The sequence below is a fragment of the Pseudopipra pipra genome, chromosome 6 (assembly GCF_036250125.1).
Source record: "Pseudopipra pipra isolate bDixPip1 chromosome 6, bDixPip1.hap1, whole genome shotgun sequence".
NCBI classification, from domain to species: Eukaryota; Metazoa; Chordata; class Aves; order Passeriformes; family Pipridae; genus Pseudopipra; species Pseudopipra pipra.
Genome location: NC_087554.1, coordinates 48289223 through 48309239, shown reverse-complemented (window position 1 = coordinate 48309239; position 20017 = coordinate 48289223). Strand labels below are relative to the sequence as shown.

General features: G+C 35.6%; 1 protein-coding gene across 4 annotated transcripts in view; it reads left to right on the top strand.

Moving 5' to 3' along the window:
• TTC7B (tetratricopeptide repeat domain 7B) overlaps nt 1–20017 on the top strand; it is a 134393-nt gene that overhangs the window by 89989 nt on the left and 24387 nt on the right. For 2 of the 4 annotated variants that reach the window (XM_064658957.1, XM_064658958.1), the window contains exons 18-20: nt 1416–1580; nt 8293–8433; nt 13790–13992. In XM_064658957.1, the coding sequence (XP_064515027.1) occupies nt 1416–1580; nt 8293–8433; nt 13790–13992 (509 nt within the window). Of the gene's footprint in view, nt 1–1415; nt 1581–2829; nt 2904–8292; nt 8434–13789; nt 13993–20017 lie in introns of those variants that run through there. The other 2 variants (XM_064658959.1, XM_064658960.1) reach the window with 2 other exon arrangements.

Here is a 20017-nt window from a genome sequence, read left to right as displayed (position 1 = left end):
CATCCAGGATTTGTCCAGAATTTTTCTTCCAGAATATTATATAAAAATTTTGCAGGAATTTAAAGGTTATATATAAGAATGAAAGAAGTGAAGCTTGTCATAGTGTTCGAGAAAGCTTAAGCAGACTGTCAATAACATATTGTTCACAATAGGTAGATAATAAAAACAGTAGGTGATCAGGATGTTAGACCTTTATAGGGTTGAAAGAGCTTATCTGCAAACTCTGTGGATCCACAGTGGTTAGAAATGCAGAAGGAATTTGACAAATAAATAAACCAATGTTAAAATGCAAGAAAGTTATTGCTGAAAATCCTCTTAGAATGAAAATGTTTGCTCCCTTCCTTGTTACACAGTGTAGTGCTACTTTGTGTATATGTGTGTATGCACGCAAATTTAGAAGTTTTCCCCTTCCTAACTTTCCTTGTCATCTATGATGATGATGCCATTTGCTTGTCTAGCCCTGAATTCGGTCAATCTAAATACCAAGAAATGAGAGCTAAAATTCAAATCTGAACTCTTATGTACTTGAAATTTAATTTTTAAAATCCTTCAAAAAATCTAGGTTTGATGGGTGTAAATTCTTTTTTTTAGATGTATCAATTAAGCAGAAATTGACAAAAAAAAAAGTTATTAAAAAACTGCTTTACATAGAGGTCTTACCAATACCATAATGATTAAGTGATTTAAGTTTAAATTTGTGTAGCCCTTGAATATCAAAAGAGTGTATTGTGAGTTTCTTACAAGGCAAGAGTGTTGATTCTAGTGCTCTGGTCAATAACTGTGCCAAATTTACTTTAAGTTTGCCCTCTGTTTCAGCTGACTTGCTGTGAGTGGCATGCACCTATGTTTGTATATGTTGATGAAGGAAATAAATATAGAGGGGGGGCCAAAAAAAGAGTTTCGATGAATCAATCACTGAAGTAAAATCTCATAGGGAGACAGACACATTTCATGTCCAAAAGTAGATATGTGTATGGAAATCACCAGAGACTCATTGGCTGATTGGTTAAGAGAAGTTGCATTCAATCTTTTAAAAAACAGAGTATTCAATTTGGTTGGAGTCCACTGAGTTTATTATAGGAAGAAACAATATTACTTTAGACTTTGGTCTTTATTTCCCCTTTAATTTATTTTTAAAATTTATGCATTAGAACATAGTGAAAAAAAATCTTTATTTTACTTTTGTACTCTAGTTTAGTATGGAAGGAGAGTACATATAAGTAAAGGGGTATTTTTCATTGCTGTTGCTCTCAGAAGTGATATTTATTTTATGTATAAGCCATTTCCATCTTACTGAATCGTGACACAAATGCTTTGCGTTTTTGGCATCTATTAGTCCATTAAACCCTGTTGAATCTTTTTTCTTTCCTGCCCTCCCCACACCCCTTTATCATTCTCTTTGTTTCGCTTTTTAGCCTCTGATACTTCCTCATCTTCTCTCTCAAGAACAGAGTCTCCTCTCCAACTGTTTGTATCTTCTCATCTTCCTCATCCTCATCCTAAACCAGATATCTTTATCTGGCCCCATGCAGCCTCTCCAAACTGTGACCAAGTTCCTGAGCCCCGTACACCTACTCGCTGTAAATTGGCTTTCTATTCCTGATGGGCATGTTTGTGCTGTATTTTTCTGATAATCTTCACAACTGATAAACTGTGTTTAAATAGATTATGTTTCAACAGAATGTCAATGAAATCCAGCCTTTCAGCTGCTTTTTGTACAAACTTTACAGCAATGCTACTAGAGTAGTTCAGGTGGCAGGTTAAAATCAACATAGGTTTTCAGGCATTTCTTTTTAACTCCTTTTAACTTCTGTTAAATTGTCCTTCACTGATACCTTTATAAATAGCACTTTTTTGTCACTGAATTTACTGTAATCCAATCTTGATTAGGTTTTGACACCTAGTCTTTAAACTGATGTCATATCAAAGGTATTAATTCCTAACAAAACATAGGAAATAAATCTTTGCATATTAGCAAAATTTACTTGTTAAAATAGCTGACGTAAGACCAGAGTTTTGAAAACACTAACTCGCTCATATGTAAGCCTGTAACTGGAAGTTAAGGAAAGCACTTCCTTCAGACTCGAGGAAATCCATGTCCTACAGAAGTTAAGTCTGACTTTCTTGAAGTATTTGAATACTGATTGACTTCTGTTGCAGGTTTGGGCATCGTTGAGTTGAACTTGCTCAGAGCTACTCTATATATAAACAGTACATCCCAGTTAGCATTAATTGGCTTGTTCTTGTTCTTTCAAAGCTACAAGTTAACGAGAACCTACTCAAGAATGAAGGCAAACTGAAAGAACACCGAAGCCAAAGCACAGATTCGATTATGTGAAGCCCAGATTTTCCACTTCCAAGCTACTGTATCCTCAGGGAAAGGAGCTTCCACCATATGCATGAGAAGTAGCAGAACTATGAAAAAAAAAAAAGATATTGGAGTCCTTTGTATAGTGTCAAAAATTATTGAAAGTTAAAGCTGTCTGAGTAAGGAGCGTTTTCCCGAGATGCTTATAGTATGTTAGTATAGTTTCCAGGGCTGAAAAAAATCTCATGTTCTTTATCTTGCTCAATTCTTTTTTTTTTCCCTAGTGAAAGAAGCCTAAGACATTTTCTATCATCAGCTTGACTTCTGTTGAACAGGAACATGACTTTAGAGGTGTAGCATCTTACCTAATTTTTTATTTCTTGAAATTCTGTAAACCTGATTTACAGTTTGAAGATTATCAGAAATCCTCTGGCTTTCTTGGAGGTTTTGGCTTATATATACATATAACATTTTTTTTCTTCTTACTTTGTGTTTTAATTTGTGGTTTGATCTGTCCAAAGGCAATCCATCAGATGCTTACTTTCATGGTTTTTACTCCCTTTTTTCAGTTTGTAAGTAGTATTCACTGTGCATTTCTATTAATTTCCCAAGGACTAAAATCACCTTTTCCTTTACCACAAAACGTACCTGTTTTGTCCATCAGTAGTGGAAGCTTTGATAGTGTGTAAAACAAGGCTGATGCTCTTTGCCCATTCAGAACCCTGAGGGCTGTAATCTTATGAGATCTGAATGCACTCAACTAACACTTGCATTTAATAATTAAAGAGGCAGTATTCATTTCTAGAGGACTGCAAATAAAGATATATTAGGAAGGTCTTGTGTACCATAATGGCCAGCTGCCAGTATGTTGTATTAGAGAAGATTTTATGCCACTGCTGTTCCTAAAGGAGTATGTTGCAACTACTGTCATGAGTTATAATAAACTATTGCTTTATTTTGTGGTACAAATTTTACTTGTAGAATAAAGGAAGAGTACACTTTGAAATAATGAAGTTATGAAATCAAGATCAATAAGAGAGAATGAAGAATATGGATCAATAACTGCTGCTTTAATCAGGACGTTAAATAATATTCTTTTTCTTCAAACAGTTACCTTATAAAGCTGTGTGCTTAGCCTTGAATAGTAGATTATTTTTTTTCATTGATTGCTTTACCTTTTCATAAAGTTTTATGGTGTAGTACAGGACCAATTTGGTGAAGGAGAGAAAAGTAAGAAGATACATAAACCAACATGTTTGACAGTGACTAAGCACAGAAAATCTTTTTCAAAGTGCTGAGAGGATGCTTTATCAATGATGCTGTCTTACTTGACTACTATCATCTCCACGCATAACTTTGCAGCAAAACATAAGCTAGCTTTGTAATTTGTGATTGTGAAAGGTGTCTCAGACTCTTAATGAATTTTAAAGGAAAAAATTTTTAATTTTGGCTAAACCTACCAGTCTGTCTTATTAAATGCATCACTTGGGTGATGTATTAGTCCTGCAGAAGGTACTGCCTCTTTGTATCAAGCAATTGCTTTTCTTAGCATAGAGTTGTCTGTCACATCACTAATGTTCTTACTGCCAACTGTGTGCATGTAAAGTTGAAAGTCGTGGGGTTTTTCCTCTTTTCTCCTGCATGAGCATTGCAGTTAAAGTATTTTTTTCTAGATGTAAATGTTGAAATGTTGAAAACATGATGAATGTAAAACTGTTGAGTAATATTCTCTTTTACGGCATAAAAAGAAAACCTGCCATAGTGCTTTTATCAGTTGGTATGAACATGTTCCATGAAAGATGATAGTCCAGTCTTTTACTCATTTTCAGAAGGAAAATTGGGTGTTCATAACAAAGTGATTTTGTTTTTCTCCAAGCTTGCATTCCAGATAGGTGCTGTTAGAGTCCACGTATTAGTTTATGTCCATCAGGCTACATTGTGAAGAATTTATGAGGAAATGACCAAGAAAAGAACTGAAGAAATCATAACACGTTCATTTACATAGGGTGACTTATAAATGGTATTTAATAGATGGGTTCATGTAGACTCTCCTGTAGTATTTAAGAAAAGCCTGAAGAGAGTAAGTTGAATGCTTTATTCACAAAAGTTGTACTGTAGGTGTGACTTGGAAGAGAAAGGTTTCTGTGAGATGACTTCTTGGTTAAATTGTGTTTGTTCAAGGCTGTTGGTAGGTTTTCTGTTTGAGATTTAGTTGAAACACAGAATCTGCAACGTGGTTGCTGCAGACTGTATGTTAGTATGGTGAGTAGAAACTGTAAATTCTAGACCATTATAGGAAACCTGAGTGGGAGGTTATTGGATTTTTATTTAGGAACATTTTGACATGGTTAAGACCATCTGTCACACTTTGCAGTGTGCGATATGATTGTGATTCCAGATGTTAATCAATAAGTTAGCTCGGTTGGTTAGAGCATAGTGCTAATAACACCAAGATTGTGGGATTGAGCCCTGTATGGGCCATTCACTTAAGAGTTGGACTCAATGATCCATGTGGGTCCCTTCCAACTTATAATATTCTGTGATTTAAAATAATTTAAGTAGTGAATTCTAGATCTTGCAAAGACAGTTCCTGTTTCACACTTGGCCTTTTGTAGTATAAACAAGCTTCAGAGCAAAACTAACTAAATAAAAGTGAGTAGCCAGAATCTATTTGGTGATATACTACTTTTCCAGACCTCATGCTTTTCTGTCTCAAAATAAACACTTTTTGCTGCTTGTGGTCTTTTGAGGGAATTTTTTCTTGATTCTTAAGTGTCATGCTCTAACAGCAGGTATAGAAGTTGTCTAGAAGAGGAAGGATATTTGTGTGCGTGAAAGATGTGGTAAAATTTTAAATCAGTAATTGCTGCTACTTTATCTGAGCATTTGAAGGAAGTTACAACAGTGAATTGTAACACTGAAAGTGAGGCTATGTTTGTGTTTGGCTGTTGGGTGCTGAACTCAAACCAGTGAAAGCAAAGTGCAGATAAGACTGGGAAGAGAGAGCAGAGCTTACAGTGAAACTACCAGGGAGCCACCAAATTAAGTAACTGGCTGTGTAGGATCTGTGAGGCCTCAAGCAGACTTTAAGATGACTTCAGGACCTATACCTTACCCTCAGTTTCTCACAAACCACTTTGTGTGTTTAGCAGTTGTAGTTGAAATTACTGTATGTTTTAGAATTGTAATGTAAATATAAAAATCTGAACCTGGGCATCCTGGGCTAGAACAAGGAACAAAGAATTCAGATAAGTTAGTTCTAGTAAGAAAAGGCAGGAATAAAATTTGAAGGAAGGCAGGAAAAAGCTTTTTAGTACAGAAGATCTTTAAATGATTTTTAGTTGTCTGCAAAATGAAAGTTTACTAAATGTGTTTTAACAGAAGGAGGCAGAAATGAGTCAGATGACAGCTAATTGTGGCTATACTGAAGAAGTATTTACGGGTTTATGAGTTAGAGCTATCAACATGAGTGCAATGTACCTGAAAGATGCCCGACTGGACAGTGTTGAAAAAAAAAAAAAGAAAGAAAAAGGGTTATAGCAAAGATGTAAATGTATGGTAAAGTATACAGTGACTGTGCTGATTAGATATGCAAGGCTGTACTAGAGGTCATCCTTCCTTCTTTTGGAAACTGTAGCCCTGTCCTTGATATCTCTCTTAACCAATGCAGAGAGGGTTATTAAAGAAACAAAACTAAATAAAAAAAGCACAATTATCAATGGTCTTCGCTGTTTTGTGACATCCTTAAGTTCGCTACATTTTAAGTAAGACTGCAGTGTGAAAGATTTCAAGGACTGGAATTCCCAAACAAAAAGTTTACACCAAGTTTCTTTGTATGCTGCTTAACATTGATCTTCAAACTTGAACCCCAAGAATCCACTTGTTTGCAATATTGTTTAAATTTAGTTGATTATATTGAATAATCTACAGCCTGAGTTTCTAAAAGTCTAGAAGACTTGCTGTGTATATGTGTATCTTATCTGCAGAGAACTAGTTGCTGCAATATGTTAAGGGTTACCTCTTTCCTAAGGAGGAAATATAAACAATTTGAATAATACCACTTAAAAAAAATTTTTCTAAGAAGATATTTTATGATTTTTTCCTCTTTTTTGTGCCACTTAGTATAAAATCCAGGGTAGGAAGCACTCAGTATCCTCTCTGTTTTAATTTTAATATAGGCGGCACTGAAACTCATAAGAATTTTATCACAGTATAGGGGTTTTTTATGAATAAATTGATTTACAAAAAGTTTTAATAATATATTACCATATGTGCTTTGTGGTTAAGTACTAGAGGCTTAAAATCTAACAGCACATTTTTGACATGAAATTACTTGTGGCCTGGCTAGCAGCCAGAGTCCTTGCTTTACACAATAGAAAGTATAGGCACTTTTTAATACTAAATTGCATACTTGCTTTTCAGAAGGAAGGGATTAGATAATCTCCTTTGTGTCAATGAATTGCACCTTTTCTTTACAAATTGTTCTGGAGAGACAAGAAGCCTCTTTCACTGTTAGTCCCCCGAAGGGTAAGAAGTGACAGTCTTCAGTGAGGTGCATTTAGAGAAACGGCTGTCAGACAAGAAAAGGGTTGCTGATGACTAGTACTTATTTATGGTACCCTTGCTAGTATTTTTCTTGGAATACACTCCATGTGCTTCTTACTTAGACATTTTTATTTCTTCAGAAGTCAAGCCTTAAAATAAGATATGCAAAAACTTTAGTGAGTGTTCAGCTGTGAAGGCTGGAGTTTGAGTTGTTTCATCAACCAGTAAAGGAGAGCAAGCTCCACTGCCACATACTGTTTCAGATCTCCCAGGCAATTCCTTTTCATAATGATATGAAATGCTAATTATGTCCTGTGCTGCTTTTCCCTTGTTTCTGTCACTTAAAGGAAATATGATGCACACTTTCAGACAAACTTCCTCCTAATCTGTATACTGGGAGTTTCTCATCTTTCTGGTTTTCTGATTTATCTTGCCACACTTAAGAATGTATGTTTTATGTGGCAGATCTCTTCTTTAAAATTCCCATGATACTGAGCATAAAGGTTTTGTTTATTTCATAACTTCTAGTGATGAGGACAAACTTTTGGGGTGCAGTTCAACTTTTACAGGAATCAGTTCTTTTTTTAATAGTATCTGCAGAACATTTTACTGTCATTATTTATTAATCAGGTCTAGTGAGTCTGAGATTTTGTAATTTGTAATTATAAAACAATTAGAAATATGTTGAGACTTAGATGACAGGAAGGGGTGTCGCTTAAAATATTCATGTTCTTGATTTTAAAAAAAAATCACTACTGGATATGCTGGCAGTAAGTAGCAATCAAAAGTACAATTGCCATTAGGTATTCTCTAGCCATGGCAGCTTTTATCCTTAGTGTACCTTGGGAATGTTCTTTAAGCAAGGGACTTTTTTGCCACAAGGCATTTTAACTCAGACTTCTTGATTAGTCGAGTTTTACATTCAGTGCAGTTTAGTTGTGCATTTGTGATGGGGTATGTTGTAATTGTCTTGTGTATTTTAGTTCTCTTTTTTTTTTACTCTGTTATTAGTCTTAAAATAATCCTCTAATTGCACTCTATGGAAAGACACAGCAAATACTAACATCAAAGTGCATGCAGCAACCTGAAGACTATAGTGTACAATACCATCACAAACCTTTTTTGGATTGTACATTGCCAGAAAAGAAGTGTCAAGTTTAATAGAGAGTATTCATAGTAGCAACCCAAAAAAGCATCCAATAGTTACCAATGTCCAGTGTGTTTTTTTATATAGTCTTTCAGACAAGAATAAAAGCTTTCATAAGAAGGAAAATTACCCTGACATTTTAAAAAACTTTTCTAAAATGGTCAATGCAAATTAAATATGAGGAATTTGGGGTAAAGCCCCTTATGAAAAGGGTCACTATTAAATGTTTTATGCAACGTACATGGCCTTTGTTCTTTCTATGATGGTAAATTTTTTTTTATTGCTTCTGCAGGTTCAGTCCATGCCACATCAATAGCAGCTTCCAGAGTGGAGCAAGCATTGTCCGAGGTTGCTTCATCTCTGCAAAGCAGTGCCCCTAAACAAGGTCCCCTGCATCCTTGGATGACTTTGGCTCAAATATGGCTTCATGCAGGTATTATGAAAGTAAAATTTATTTTTCTTTGTCCTCCCCTTTCTTGCTAGCCTAAGGACTTGCAAAAATCTGTTTGTTTCATTCAGAATCTGTTATCACTTATCAGATCAAATATTTTCCATGTATGTGGCACTGAAGCAAGCCAAGAAATAAAAAGCACACTAGAGTTGTTCTGTATGTAAGTCAGTTTATAAAAGATAAGACAGTACCTTTAGAATGCAGTTGTTATCAATGGAGTCATATCTTCTGTAGAACAAAAGGAACTCTCTCTCCCTTATCCCTGAAGAATTTAATTTCTGATGTACATAGAGAATCTTAGTATATGGAAAATTAGGTGTCCTGATTCTGTTGAATGCAAGAAGATGTTTGTAAGATTATTGAATAGAGTTCTTGTGACTACAGATCTTTATAACTGGAAATAAATAACTCTACATATGTGGGGAAAAAACCAGTAGTAGTTGAGCAACCTGTCCCTTGAAGCTGTGATAATGAGCTCTTGTTCAGTTCTCTTCCTTCTGACTTCATTAATGTAAGATACCCAGGATTATTTGTCTAAATGTGGAGTCATCTTGAGCGGATTTAGTATTGTTATGCTGCTCCAAACCTCAAGCTAAATGCAATATCACAAGTGACAGTTACATAAAATTTTAACCAGAAAATGATAATGCAGTGTATTTTTACACAGTTAAAAATGTATAACTTGCAATTGTTTTTAATGATATTTCCATCAGAAAGGCGTAATTTAGAAATCATCCAGCAATTGTTCTGCTTTGGTCTGCTCTCAGAGCATTTTTCAGTGATATGCTTTTTTTTTTCCCTTCATGTTTATATTTAACAAAACTGTCCTTTATTTCTTAGCATTTTAATTTACCTATTTGCATTAACAGTTTTATTGTGTGAAAGTCATTGCAGGGCAATGGCTCCCAGTTATTAATGGTTTTGTGGTTTAGAGGAAAAGCCCAGAAGATTGGAAAGAAAGAGCAATTACAGTGATTAATAATAGTGATCTCATTTGGGGGTGGAAAGGCTCCTTGAAAACAACACAGATTAGAACAAGGTAGGGTCCAACAGGGCATAGTGTAGTCTTCTGCCCTGCATCATGGCATCATGGATTTTAAATATTTATAAACTGTCACAGACAACCATCCAGAGTAACTCTTAGCATCTGTAATGCTGATAATTTCTCAGCCTTCCTTGGCAGCTTGTTGAACTGCTAATTTTCTGTTTGGCTTTTTTTAGTTTTTGTTGGTCATGTCCTGTTGCTGATTTTTCGATTCATGCGAGTGACTGCTGCTGTTTTGCCCACAAAGGAGGGGTCTGGACACACTTTTCTAATTCCTTTTTAGTTCACAACTTAATCAGATTTGCATACACATTGGTGTATGCATACACATTGGCTGCTGCAATCCACTACACAGGCCACTTTTCCCTCTTAAAAATATCTATCTTGGCACACGTGGTCTGTAGGCCATATTCTTGACTCCCAGCAGAAGGAAGCATGGGTGGGAAGTAGGAGAGAGCTGGGTTGGACAATGAGCTGAAATGTTAAAGATCCAGTGGAAGGACACTGCAGAGGATGAAGAATGCTCTCTGCCTGTTTGTGTATGGGAAGCAATGAAAACAAAAAAACCCCAAGAGATTAAAGAGAGCTGCTGTCTACTACCTTCAGAGAAAGTTCTGCAACCTGAAGTCTGCTTCCTTTCTTTTTGAAATGATCCTGTTCTTGGTGCTTCTGTTGGTGATTTGTGCTGTGTTTCAGAGTCTTTAGGTATCCTGCTGTTTAGCTGCTTGTCCTGCTACAGTAAATATGCTGAGCCTCGAGAAAGGCTCTTAACTGTAGGAACACTGAGAATAAAGTTTTTTCCCAGAAGCACAATACAAAACAGATATTCTGGAAGGTGTCTTCATCAGTGTATATATAGGTTACTTGCAGAGAAAACAGCAATAAAATTACTTAACAAATTACTTAACGCCTTACAGCACATATTCTTTAAATAAAAGTGAAGATTTACCATTGGGAAATTGCTTCCTTTTTGAGACTCATGCCACATTTAACTGTTTGAGTCCCTGTATGGTTGTGCAGGGTTTTACTTCTTAATGGGGGAGAGAAAAATCTTTAATAAGCTTTAAATCTTAAAATACAAAAATTAAGAATTATTCTTCATGTAAGATTATAGAGACATGGAAACGTTATGTAAATAAGTTCTAATACATGTAAAACTTAGTGGAAGATATTTACCCAAACTAATACAGGTGGTGTAAAAAAATAGAAAAATGCTTGTTCTTGTGGATGGATATACAGTGTCATTTCAGCTGTCATTAGTGTAAATGAGCATGGCATTCAGTCCATAGAAGTTGATTTTGTACACAGTAACTGGCTTTTAATTTTTCATCTTGTTTTTATTAATGGACTGTTTCAGCCTTTCATTTTTGGACATATCATGTAAAGGTGGAAAATCAGGCTTATTTTAAATGTGAAACTAAGTGACTTTTGCAATTAGTCCATTTTTCAGTAGCTCACTGTTAAAAACCTGACCTGTCCCTAAGTGATCAATGACTGTGATAGTCCTTTGAGAAATGCATCAAGACTGAACTCATTATTGCTATGCTGCTTGATTGGAAAACAGATTGATTCCTCAATAAAATGCACATGTAAGTGTTGGAAGTGTTTGAACCAGAAGGCGTTCTTTGTGTTCCCCAGGTGGAGATACTGGAAAGAGCACATCAGATTGGCACCTGGTTTCTTTTTAAAAGGCTGCTCCTCTGAGATGTTCCTACAAAGTCTGCTGGCACTTGCCAGTTTTCCAACAACTGATTTGTTTGAATTTGTCATGTTAGTTTTTAACATTTTTATTCAGTTTGAAGTCATTATCTCAGAATGAACAGCTCTCCTTTGAATTCAGAAATTTCCTGAATGAACTTTCGTGCTTAACACTTAGCTACAACTTCCATTTTCTAGTCATTCATTCATGCACAGTTTTTCAAAAGGCCTGCTGTATATGCTGGTGGGGTGGTGTAACTTCTGGTAGAGGAAAGGAGAAGATTGTTTAAAGTTATTACAGAGTTACTTTAAAAACAAAAGGAATTATTTTGTTTAAATTTAATACTTTTAGGAAGATGTGTTAATAACTCAAATTTCTCTTCTGCAGTTCATGAGCAGGACAGCAAGATTTATTATCTCTTACATTAACAGAAGATGAATTTGTAAGCAGTATTGCAGCCTAGTGTTAAAAGCTATTACTACTATAATTGTTTCTTCTCAAGAAATACAGAATTTCAACTGTATTCTGTTAAAATAGACAATCTCTGCTTACATTTCAGTCTAGAATGATTGTGATAGCAGACAATCACCAATGGGAGTAATTTTTAGTTACTGAGTATTAATATCTAATAATTATTTTATTAATTGCCTAATTAATAATTAGCTTTACATAGTACCTTTTACTGTGTAAATTATATTTTTCTGAACTTGTCTTTTCACCAAGCAACTGGGGAGTGTGTATTTCAAATTATGTTTCAAATCTGGTGATGCTGGAGAAGAGACAGCAAGACCCGTAGAGCTCAAATGGTTAGCATTTAAATAATGTAGTGTATTTTGTACTCACTAAAATGTTGTTTCTCACATAGTACCTTTTCAAAAAGCACTCAAGAGTAACAGTACCCAAAGCTTTTCAAAAATATTGTAGGGTTTTTTTTTTAAAAAAACACCTCTCAGTAAAATTCACATTTTCTGCTCTATATACAACTCAAAAATTAGGCTACCACTTGCTCTTTGAAGTCTACTAACAGTAAAAATAAAATCCTAGAAAAATTATATTCTCCTACATTTTGATTTTGATTGCAAAATTTTATCTGTTCATTGTCTTCCAGAAGAAAGAACTTTGCTGTTCTTTAGTTATACAGTACCATCTCTGACTGTGTGAGGTGCTTCTTTTAGGGTTAGGGGAAAAAAATGTGACTGGATCTGCAATTTCATGTGTTAGTTCTTCATGTGGGTGAGACTTTTTCCATCAAATAACATTTTGGTAGTTTCTAAAAATATACTGCATTAATCAATACATCCATGTGGACACGCTGTGTTTGGTAGAATGTGTTCTGTGAAATCACCGAGTCAACTGAGAAGCAAAATAATGCTCCTCTGGTAGAAAAAGATCTGTTGTCCCACCAATAGGATCAGGTCTTAGAGGAAGAAAATAATTTATTCTTGCAATCCTACAAAAATTGGTTAAAAAAATAGAAAATGAGAAAGAACTTTAAACTGTGTTTGCCCATCTACTGCTACTGAAAGTCAATGTTTTGTTAGTCATTGTTATAAATTAATTTTGATGAAAATAATAATTGTGAATATTCATAGCAGGTATCACCTGTAAGTTACAGTTTATACACTCTGCTGTACTGAAGTTAACTAGTTAGAGATACTGTCAAGTCTGTTTGATGCAATTATCTTGGAGAAAAGCCCCTTTAAAGGCACTCAAACATCAGTCTCATTCAGAGTTTTAGGCATAATCCCAAATCCACTGCTGTAGTGTGAATTCCTGATCTGAGAGACCTTAAACCAAGATGGGTGGGCTGTACAGTACAGTGAGAGGCATATCTTGAGCAGTGATAGATCACTTTGCTGTTTCGATGCAGCACCTTGATTTAAACCTTAATCTATAAAAACCTTGTACAGTGCAATACAATAGAATGCAGTTATACAATTACTTTGAGGCTTCCTTTTTATTGGGTCTGTACCAACATAAAGAGAAAGATGACCCAACTCAGAATTTTTAATAGTTTTTTCTTGCATTTAGGATCTCTTTATTCCTCTCTTCTCCCACTCTTTCAGCAAGAGATTAGGATAATCCAGCAGGGTAGAGAAATAGCAGTGTTGAAGAGTGTCATAAGAGCTACTGAAGGCAAATACTTGTTCTATTGTTAGTTGTTAATTGCTTACTGAATGAACCCTTTCTTTTTGCCCTATAGTCAATCTGATTTACAGAAGTGTATGTCTGGCTACTCAATTGTTTTAAATAGTACTGGAATACTGGCATGCTCACATCTCAAAAATAAAACTAAAATTAAAAAATCCCAGACTTAAGTTATAAATAACAAACTCTAAAGAGAATTCTGGGGTTTAAAAAAGCCATTTAGAGGCTGTAACTCCTTTTATATCTAGAAAGGCAACTTTTCTAGAAGAATAATTAATTTAAAATAATTCAGGTAATAATTTCTCTTAAAATGCAAATTTTTGGGGGGAATATAGCCTTTGTTCAGAATGAAACTATTTACAAATAGAGCACATGTGACAACATCTAATGTGACAATCTAATGATGAAGCAGGAATCATTAATTGATCCTCCCATTCCTTCCACAGCTGAAGTCTACATAGGGATTGGGAAGCCTGCTGAGGCCACAGCGTGTACCCAGGAAGCAGCTAATCTCTTTCCGATGTCCCACTATGTCCTCTACATGAGAGGTCAGGTGTCTGAACTTCGGGGAAATATTGATGAAGCCAAACGCTGGTATGAAGAGGCCTTATCTATTAGTCCTACACATGTGAAAAGCATGCAGAGGCTGGTAAGTCTTGAGTCTACCTTCATAAGTACTGTCATCTCAACTGATGATATTGTATTGTGAAATCGTGACCCATAGCTTATGAGTTTTGGATCTGTATTCTTATTAAGAAAATGCTTTGGAAACAGTCTTTTCTGGAATTTATTCTGTTGGGACGTAAAAAGGATCTGCAGGCAATAAGACTTATTTCAGTCCTAATAGAGACTACAGAAAAAGAAATCATTTGCATCTGCCTAATATTCAACACCATTAGGAAATAAAGATGGCTTGTGGTAAGGTACTGTAGTCTAGAGGAAAGACCAGTGATTCTGCTATTCCAAACTAAAAGTTGAATTCATAAAATCATAGAATATCCTGAGTTGGAAAGGACCCACAAGGATCATCGAATCCAACTTCTGGCCCTGCATGGGACCATCCCCAAGAATCACACCATGTGACTGAGAATGTTGACAAAATGCTTCTTGAACTCTGTCAGGCTTGGCACTGTGACCACTTCCCTGGGGAGCCTGTTCCAGTGCCCCACTACCGTCTGGGTGAAGAACCTTTTTCTAATATCCAACCTAAACCTCCCCTGACACAACTTCAGGCCATTCCCTCGGGTCCTGTCACTGGTCACCACAGAGAAGAGATCAGTGCCTGCCCCTCCTCTTCCCCTCACAAGGAAGTTGTAACTGCAGTGAGGTCTCCCCTCAGTCTCCTCTTCTCCAGGCTGAACAAGTGCCCTCAACCACCATCTTTATTGCCCTCCTTTGGACACTCTCTAATAACTTAATATCTTTCTTATATTGTAGCACTCAAAACTGCACACAGGACTTGAGGTGAGGCCACACCAGCACAGAGTAGGGCTGATCTCTACATTCTGCATGTTTATTCGTTACCTTCATGCTATGTGGTTTCTTGAATTTTTGAAAAGTAGAGAATCAGTCCTGCCCTCAAATGAATGTAGCTTTAAGTACAAAGGTGCCTTCCCCAGCATAAATGTGTGGTTTTTTATATACTTCATAGATACATACATGTATATATTCTGTGCTTACTATGCTAGGAAGATTACTTTCTCTCTTTTAATCCAGTTTTCTTCCAGATAGAGCAGAATATAACAGCTGAAATCAGCTTGTTACCAAATCTTTTTGTTCAGAAGTGGAAGCTGGTTCCTGCCTAGGTACTTATGAATTATTCAGAGAAATTTCTTGTGCATCCCCGAGGCAAACATATGAGACAAAAGATCAGATAGAAAGGCAGCACAGGGAAAATTTTTTGTTTCGCCTTTTCAGCATTTCAGGATATTTGAGCCTGCTGACAAATGCCAAAAGGTTCCTTTTTCTGAAGGAGCAGACAGTCAACCTAAAGCAGTGCAACTCAGTGAAAATAAAACCTTATTTTTCTAGGTATCTTTTTGTCCCTCCTCTGAATCCACCTTTGAAAAAATAGTGTGTAAACACACAATGCTCTTCAGAATAACTGAGAAATTAGCTGTTTTAAGAGATATGTGAGATGAAAATTACTGGGCTTCCAATGAAAGTTTCCTTTTTATGAGCTTTTCTGAGTCCAAGCTGGGAGGTAACTGTTCATTTCATCGGATTGGCCAGTCCTTTACAAGAATTCTTATAATTTTAAATTTTGTTTCTAAAAGCTTTCTCTACTATTCTAGACATTTTCTGCACTAAGATATTGTATTGAGTAGATTCTGAGAAATTTATGCTGTTTAAATACAAATATTAAAGATGTATGCTATAAAAATACTTGTCTGTGTAATTTCATGTAGGGACAAAGTACAAGATTGTGTTTACTTCTTGATCTTTTGACTATTGCAAGAAGTATTTTAAGGAGGAAGTTTGCAATATTTAGTCTTTCCTGTGCTTATAGATTAATATCTGCACATCCCAACACTTAGTGTGTATTTACCTATTTATTATAAAGGAATATGATCTCAGTGGCAGAGGAGCTGGAGCCACAGCACTGTGGAGGTACCAGCCTCTATAAAAACAGCTAAAACATTAACTTCTGATATTTGTGTTCTCAATTCTAAGCTGACAGTTGGTTTATGAACAAAATATCTGTGTAAAAAACCCTTATTTTCTGTGATGAATTTAATATTTTAAAATTATTTGATATGGCTTTCTAGCAATGCTTGGAAGGTAATATAAAATGCTACTGTTTCCTTGTAAAAATTACCTTAGAGCTTAGATTTATTTAATAAGCTCTGGTGAATTTCTTTTTAGAGGAGAAAATACCAAGTCCAGATCATAATAACTTTATGTATAAAATGCAGCAAAAAGGCAATAAGATGTAAGGATGACACAAGTTCTAGCATGTATGTACACACCTCTGCCTCTCCAAGTAAATTTACTGGAAATAGTTGAACCTGCAGTCAGTTTTAAGGATTTTTTTTTCTTTTGATTAAAATTTTAGAGTGAGTGACATCTGACACTCAGTAACATTTCCTGGTGCTAATCTTTGATTTGAGATAGTCTTTGTAGTTGTCCAGAGAAAAACAAAAGCTAAATAAAATATTTTTAAAATTTGTATGAACGACAGTGGCATATTGGGAATACGTAATCCTTTTAATGATGTTACAAAACTCTGGTAAGAAGGATGAAAAATTAAATTTTGAAGCTTTACTATTTTTCATTTTGGCCATAAGTCTTTTTAAGTACTTGTTCCTGAATATGATCTACTCTTTCTACACAGAAACAACCTTATTAATCTAAATTACTGAAGAAATGTGTGAATAAAGACCAAAAAGGTTGGTTTTATGGCTTCAGAACTGTTGTACTTCCTCCTGTGACTTGCAGCATGTGCTGTGCTTTGGAGTTCCTGCGTAAAGACTCTTGCATTTGTCTCTCCTGTAGACTCCACATTCTGTTAATGTAACCATTAAGACATGCTCTCTGCAGAAGTCTAATGTATTATCTGAATGAAGTCACTTTTTATTTGCTGATATCAGCTGTTAAAAGATTATATTTTTCCAAAATTACAGTTTTCTAAAGAAACAAGTTCTTACTCATTTTGCTACTTGCGCTAGGGTCTTCACTGATTTACTCCTGTTCCAAGAGATTTACTAAAATGAAGAACAGGAGGTCTTGGCCATGGTGTCAAAACTGGAGCAGTTAAGAGTGATGAGAGAGATCTGTTTGCCAGCAAAATGATAATCACACATGTGAGGGCTTGGGGGGAGGTTTTTGCCTTATTAGTGAAAGCCTTAGGACAGTGTAACGCCAAATGTTGGTGACTTGATCCACGAGTAAATGAAAAATTGTTTAGCTGTGTTCTGCTTACCTAAACTTGAGAAATTGAACTAACTGGGTCATACTTCTGCATTACCTAAGATGTGAGCTATTCTAACAGAGAGCTGGCTGCAGGGGGCAGCGTGTTTGTGTTCATGCTCACTGCTGTCTTTGCCCCTTATAAAATGTTGGGGGGGGTTATTAATTAAATCAGCTGAACAACAAAACTAGTTCTTTAAAATTCTCTTTGGTTCCTTGTGCAACTGAATTATTCCTCATACAGTTAATGTTTAAATCCATACAGTTATTCACTCTGTTCTGTTGAGCAATGCTCATTTTAAGATCTGCCTTGTTCTCAGGTGCTATTTTTTACTGTTTGTCACTAACTGAAATTTTCTCCAAGCCAGAGGTCATCCTGGTTTGCTATTTGGCTAGCTCTGACTGTTCACAAGATGTCAAGAGGGAAGCAATAACATGTCAGTATTAATTAGGTGTACTTCAGAGAGAGCAGCAGCAAGGCTTTGAACAAATGCAGTGTCCTTTCTTCTTTTTAGGAGTTGTGTAGTGCACTCAGGAAGAACAACGCGAAATTGTGTTCTAAAGGTTTGAAATACTTCAGTTTGTGTTCTGTATTTCAAATAATTTTTTTCTCACACCTAATGAAATTTTAATTTTTCTTTAATTACGTCATTTTGAAATTATGATTCGCACTTCAATTCAGTGTCATATACACATGGTTGTCACCTGTCTGATTTTGACCAGAATGGATTTATTTGAACAACTTTCTCCGTTCTCCCTCCCCTTTATCAGTGCCTCCAGATTTCTGCATTACTGCTGCCTTCCTGCTTTTGTCATTGTTTTCCTCCCCTGTGAAAAAAGAATAAACACACTTTTATCTCCTGCAGTCAGAGTGCTGTTGTGGAAAGTAGCCCTTACTGCTGACGTCCAAAAAGTCCTGAAATAGGCCATCATTCAGTAATGCCTGAAATGGCACTGAATATTTCAATCCATTGTCCAGGAAACAAATCTGTGTATTCTCTCTCAGGCTGAAAACTTCTTAGCTAAATGTAGCTTTGACATGAAATGGTTATCCAGCATTTATATGTTGTTACAATCCCAGCAGACTGTAGTATTTTTTGAATATTAAGTAATTCATCATAGCACTTGCCAGTTAATCCTATTAGTAGCTTAGTTTCTAAGAGTAGAAAACTAAAACAGAAAGGGAGAAATTACTTAACCAAATTATTCATGTAGAAATTAGTTTTCAAAAAGCATTATCTTGGAGAGTTACATTCCCTACACCACACTCTTAAGATACCTGTTAAAGTTTCTATAATCATGCAGAACTAAGGCAGATCTCTTAAGGCTTAGATTAACTATGTGTGCTTTATCTCTCTGTCATAAATATGTTATTGTTTATTTCTAACTGTACTGACAGAGTAGTCTTTAGAAATGTGAATTCAGACCCCGTTTGAAGGGATTGTGGGAGTTAAAGAAGAGTAAGTCTAAACACAGTCACCCCAACTAACTTTTTTTCTTTCAGTGAGGCAGTGTTCTCATCTGGAGAATATTTGTTAACTCATTTGATTTTCATTGTCAGGTAAAATTGTTGGTTTAGGCCACATAGGTTTGTCCTAAGCACATTATTCTGGTTCTTGTGGGTGGTTTGGGTTGTAACTGATTACCACAGAGCTAAATGCTAATGCCAAATCTCAGTCCTCATTTGACTTGCTGTCTAAGTGCATCCGTATGCACGTGGTGATTGAAGAAGAATGGAGAAATAACAGTCATTGGGTTTGTTAGATTTGTTAGTAGAATGCTGTGGGTTTGCCCTTCAGAAACTTCAAGGTTATTTCACAGAATAGAGAAAACAAAACATGTATTGGGCCAAAAACTCACTGCACCTTACAGAAGGTGTTTTGCTGTGATTTGACCACTGTCACATCTAAATGTTTCAAGTGGTTGCATTCTGTACTCTGAGGAAACAATAGCCATTCTGCTTGTATTTTAACCTGGAACCCATTGAGTTCACACTTTAAATACCTCATCTGCCATGTGACACTCACAGACCATATTCTTTTCTGTCCTGAAAATATTATTTCCCATTTTAGCCTTACAACAGAAAACCATCCGTGCTTAGTGCAATAAAAAGTACATAAAATCAACTTGCATAGTCATTAGCTCTTGAAATATAACAAAGTGAAAATCAAGGTGAAAAAGCAAGGAAGTTTTTTTTCCCATTTGTTTCAAAGCTATCTCCTTTTATTTTTAAAGCTGTTGAGCTCAAGTACAGCAGTTAACCACTTAACACTGATTCATATCTTAAAAATTACCACTGGAGGAAGATCAATAGAATTTCTTGATTCCTGAAAGCTTTATCTGAATTTTACAGTTCTCTTTTAAAATAGATCTATTTTTGTTCCGTTTTTGACAACAATAACTGCTACAAATTTGAGTTTAAACTAGAACTTAGTTGCTGTTTTAGAAAGTGACTACAGGAATTTACAGCACTAATTTTGTTTATAACTTGAAGCAGTGAACTCCCATTTACTAAGGCAATTGTGGATTCCCTTAGAACTGTTGTTCTGAAAGTGGTATTTGGGGGCTGATGAAACATAGGTCCTGCTTCGTAACAGACCTTCTTTTCACACTGCTCTGTATTTATGCCAAATGGCTTAAAGCAGCTGTGACAGGAGCAGATCTTTCAACAAGAAAATACCCCCACTCTTAGATGCAACTTGTCTGTGCTGTCCTCAGCTGTCATCCATTATAAGAGCTATACTGCAACTGGGTTTAAATTAGTT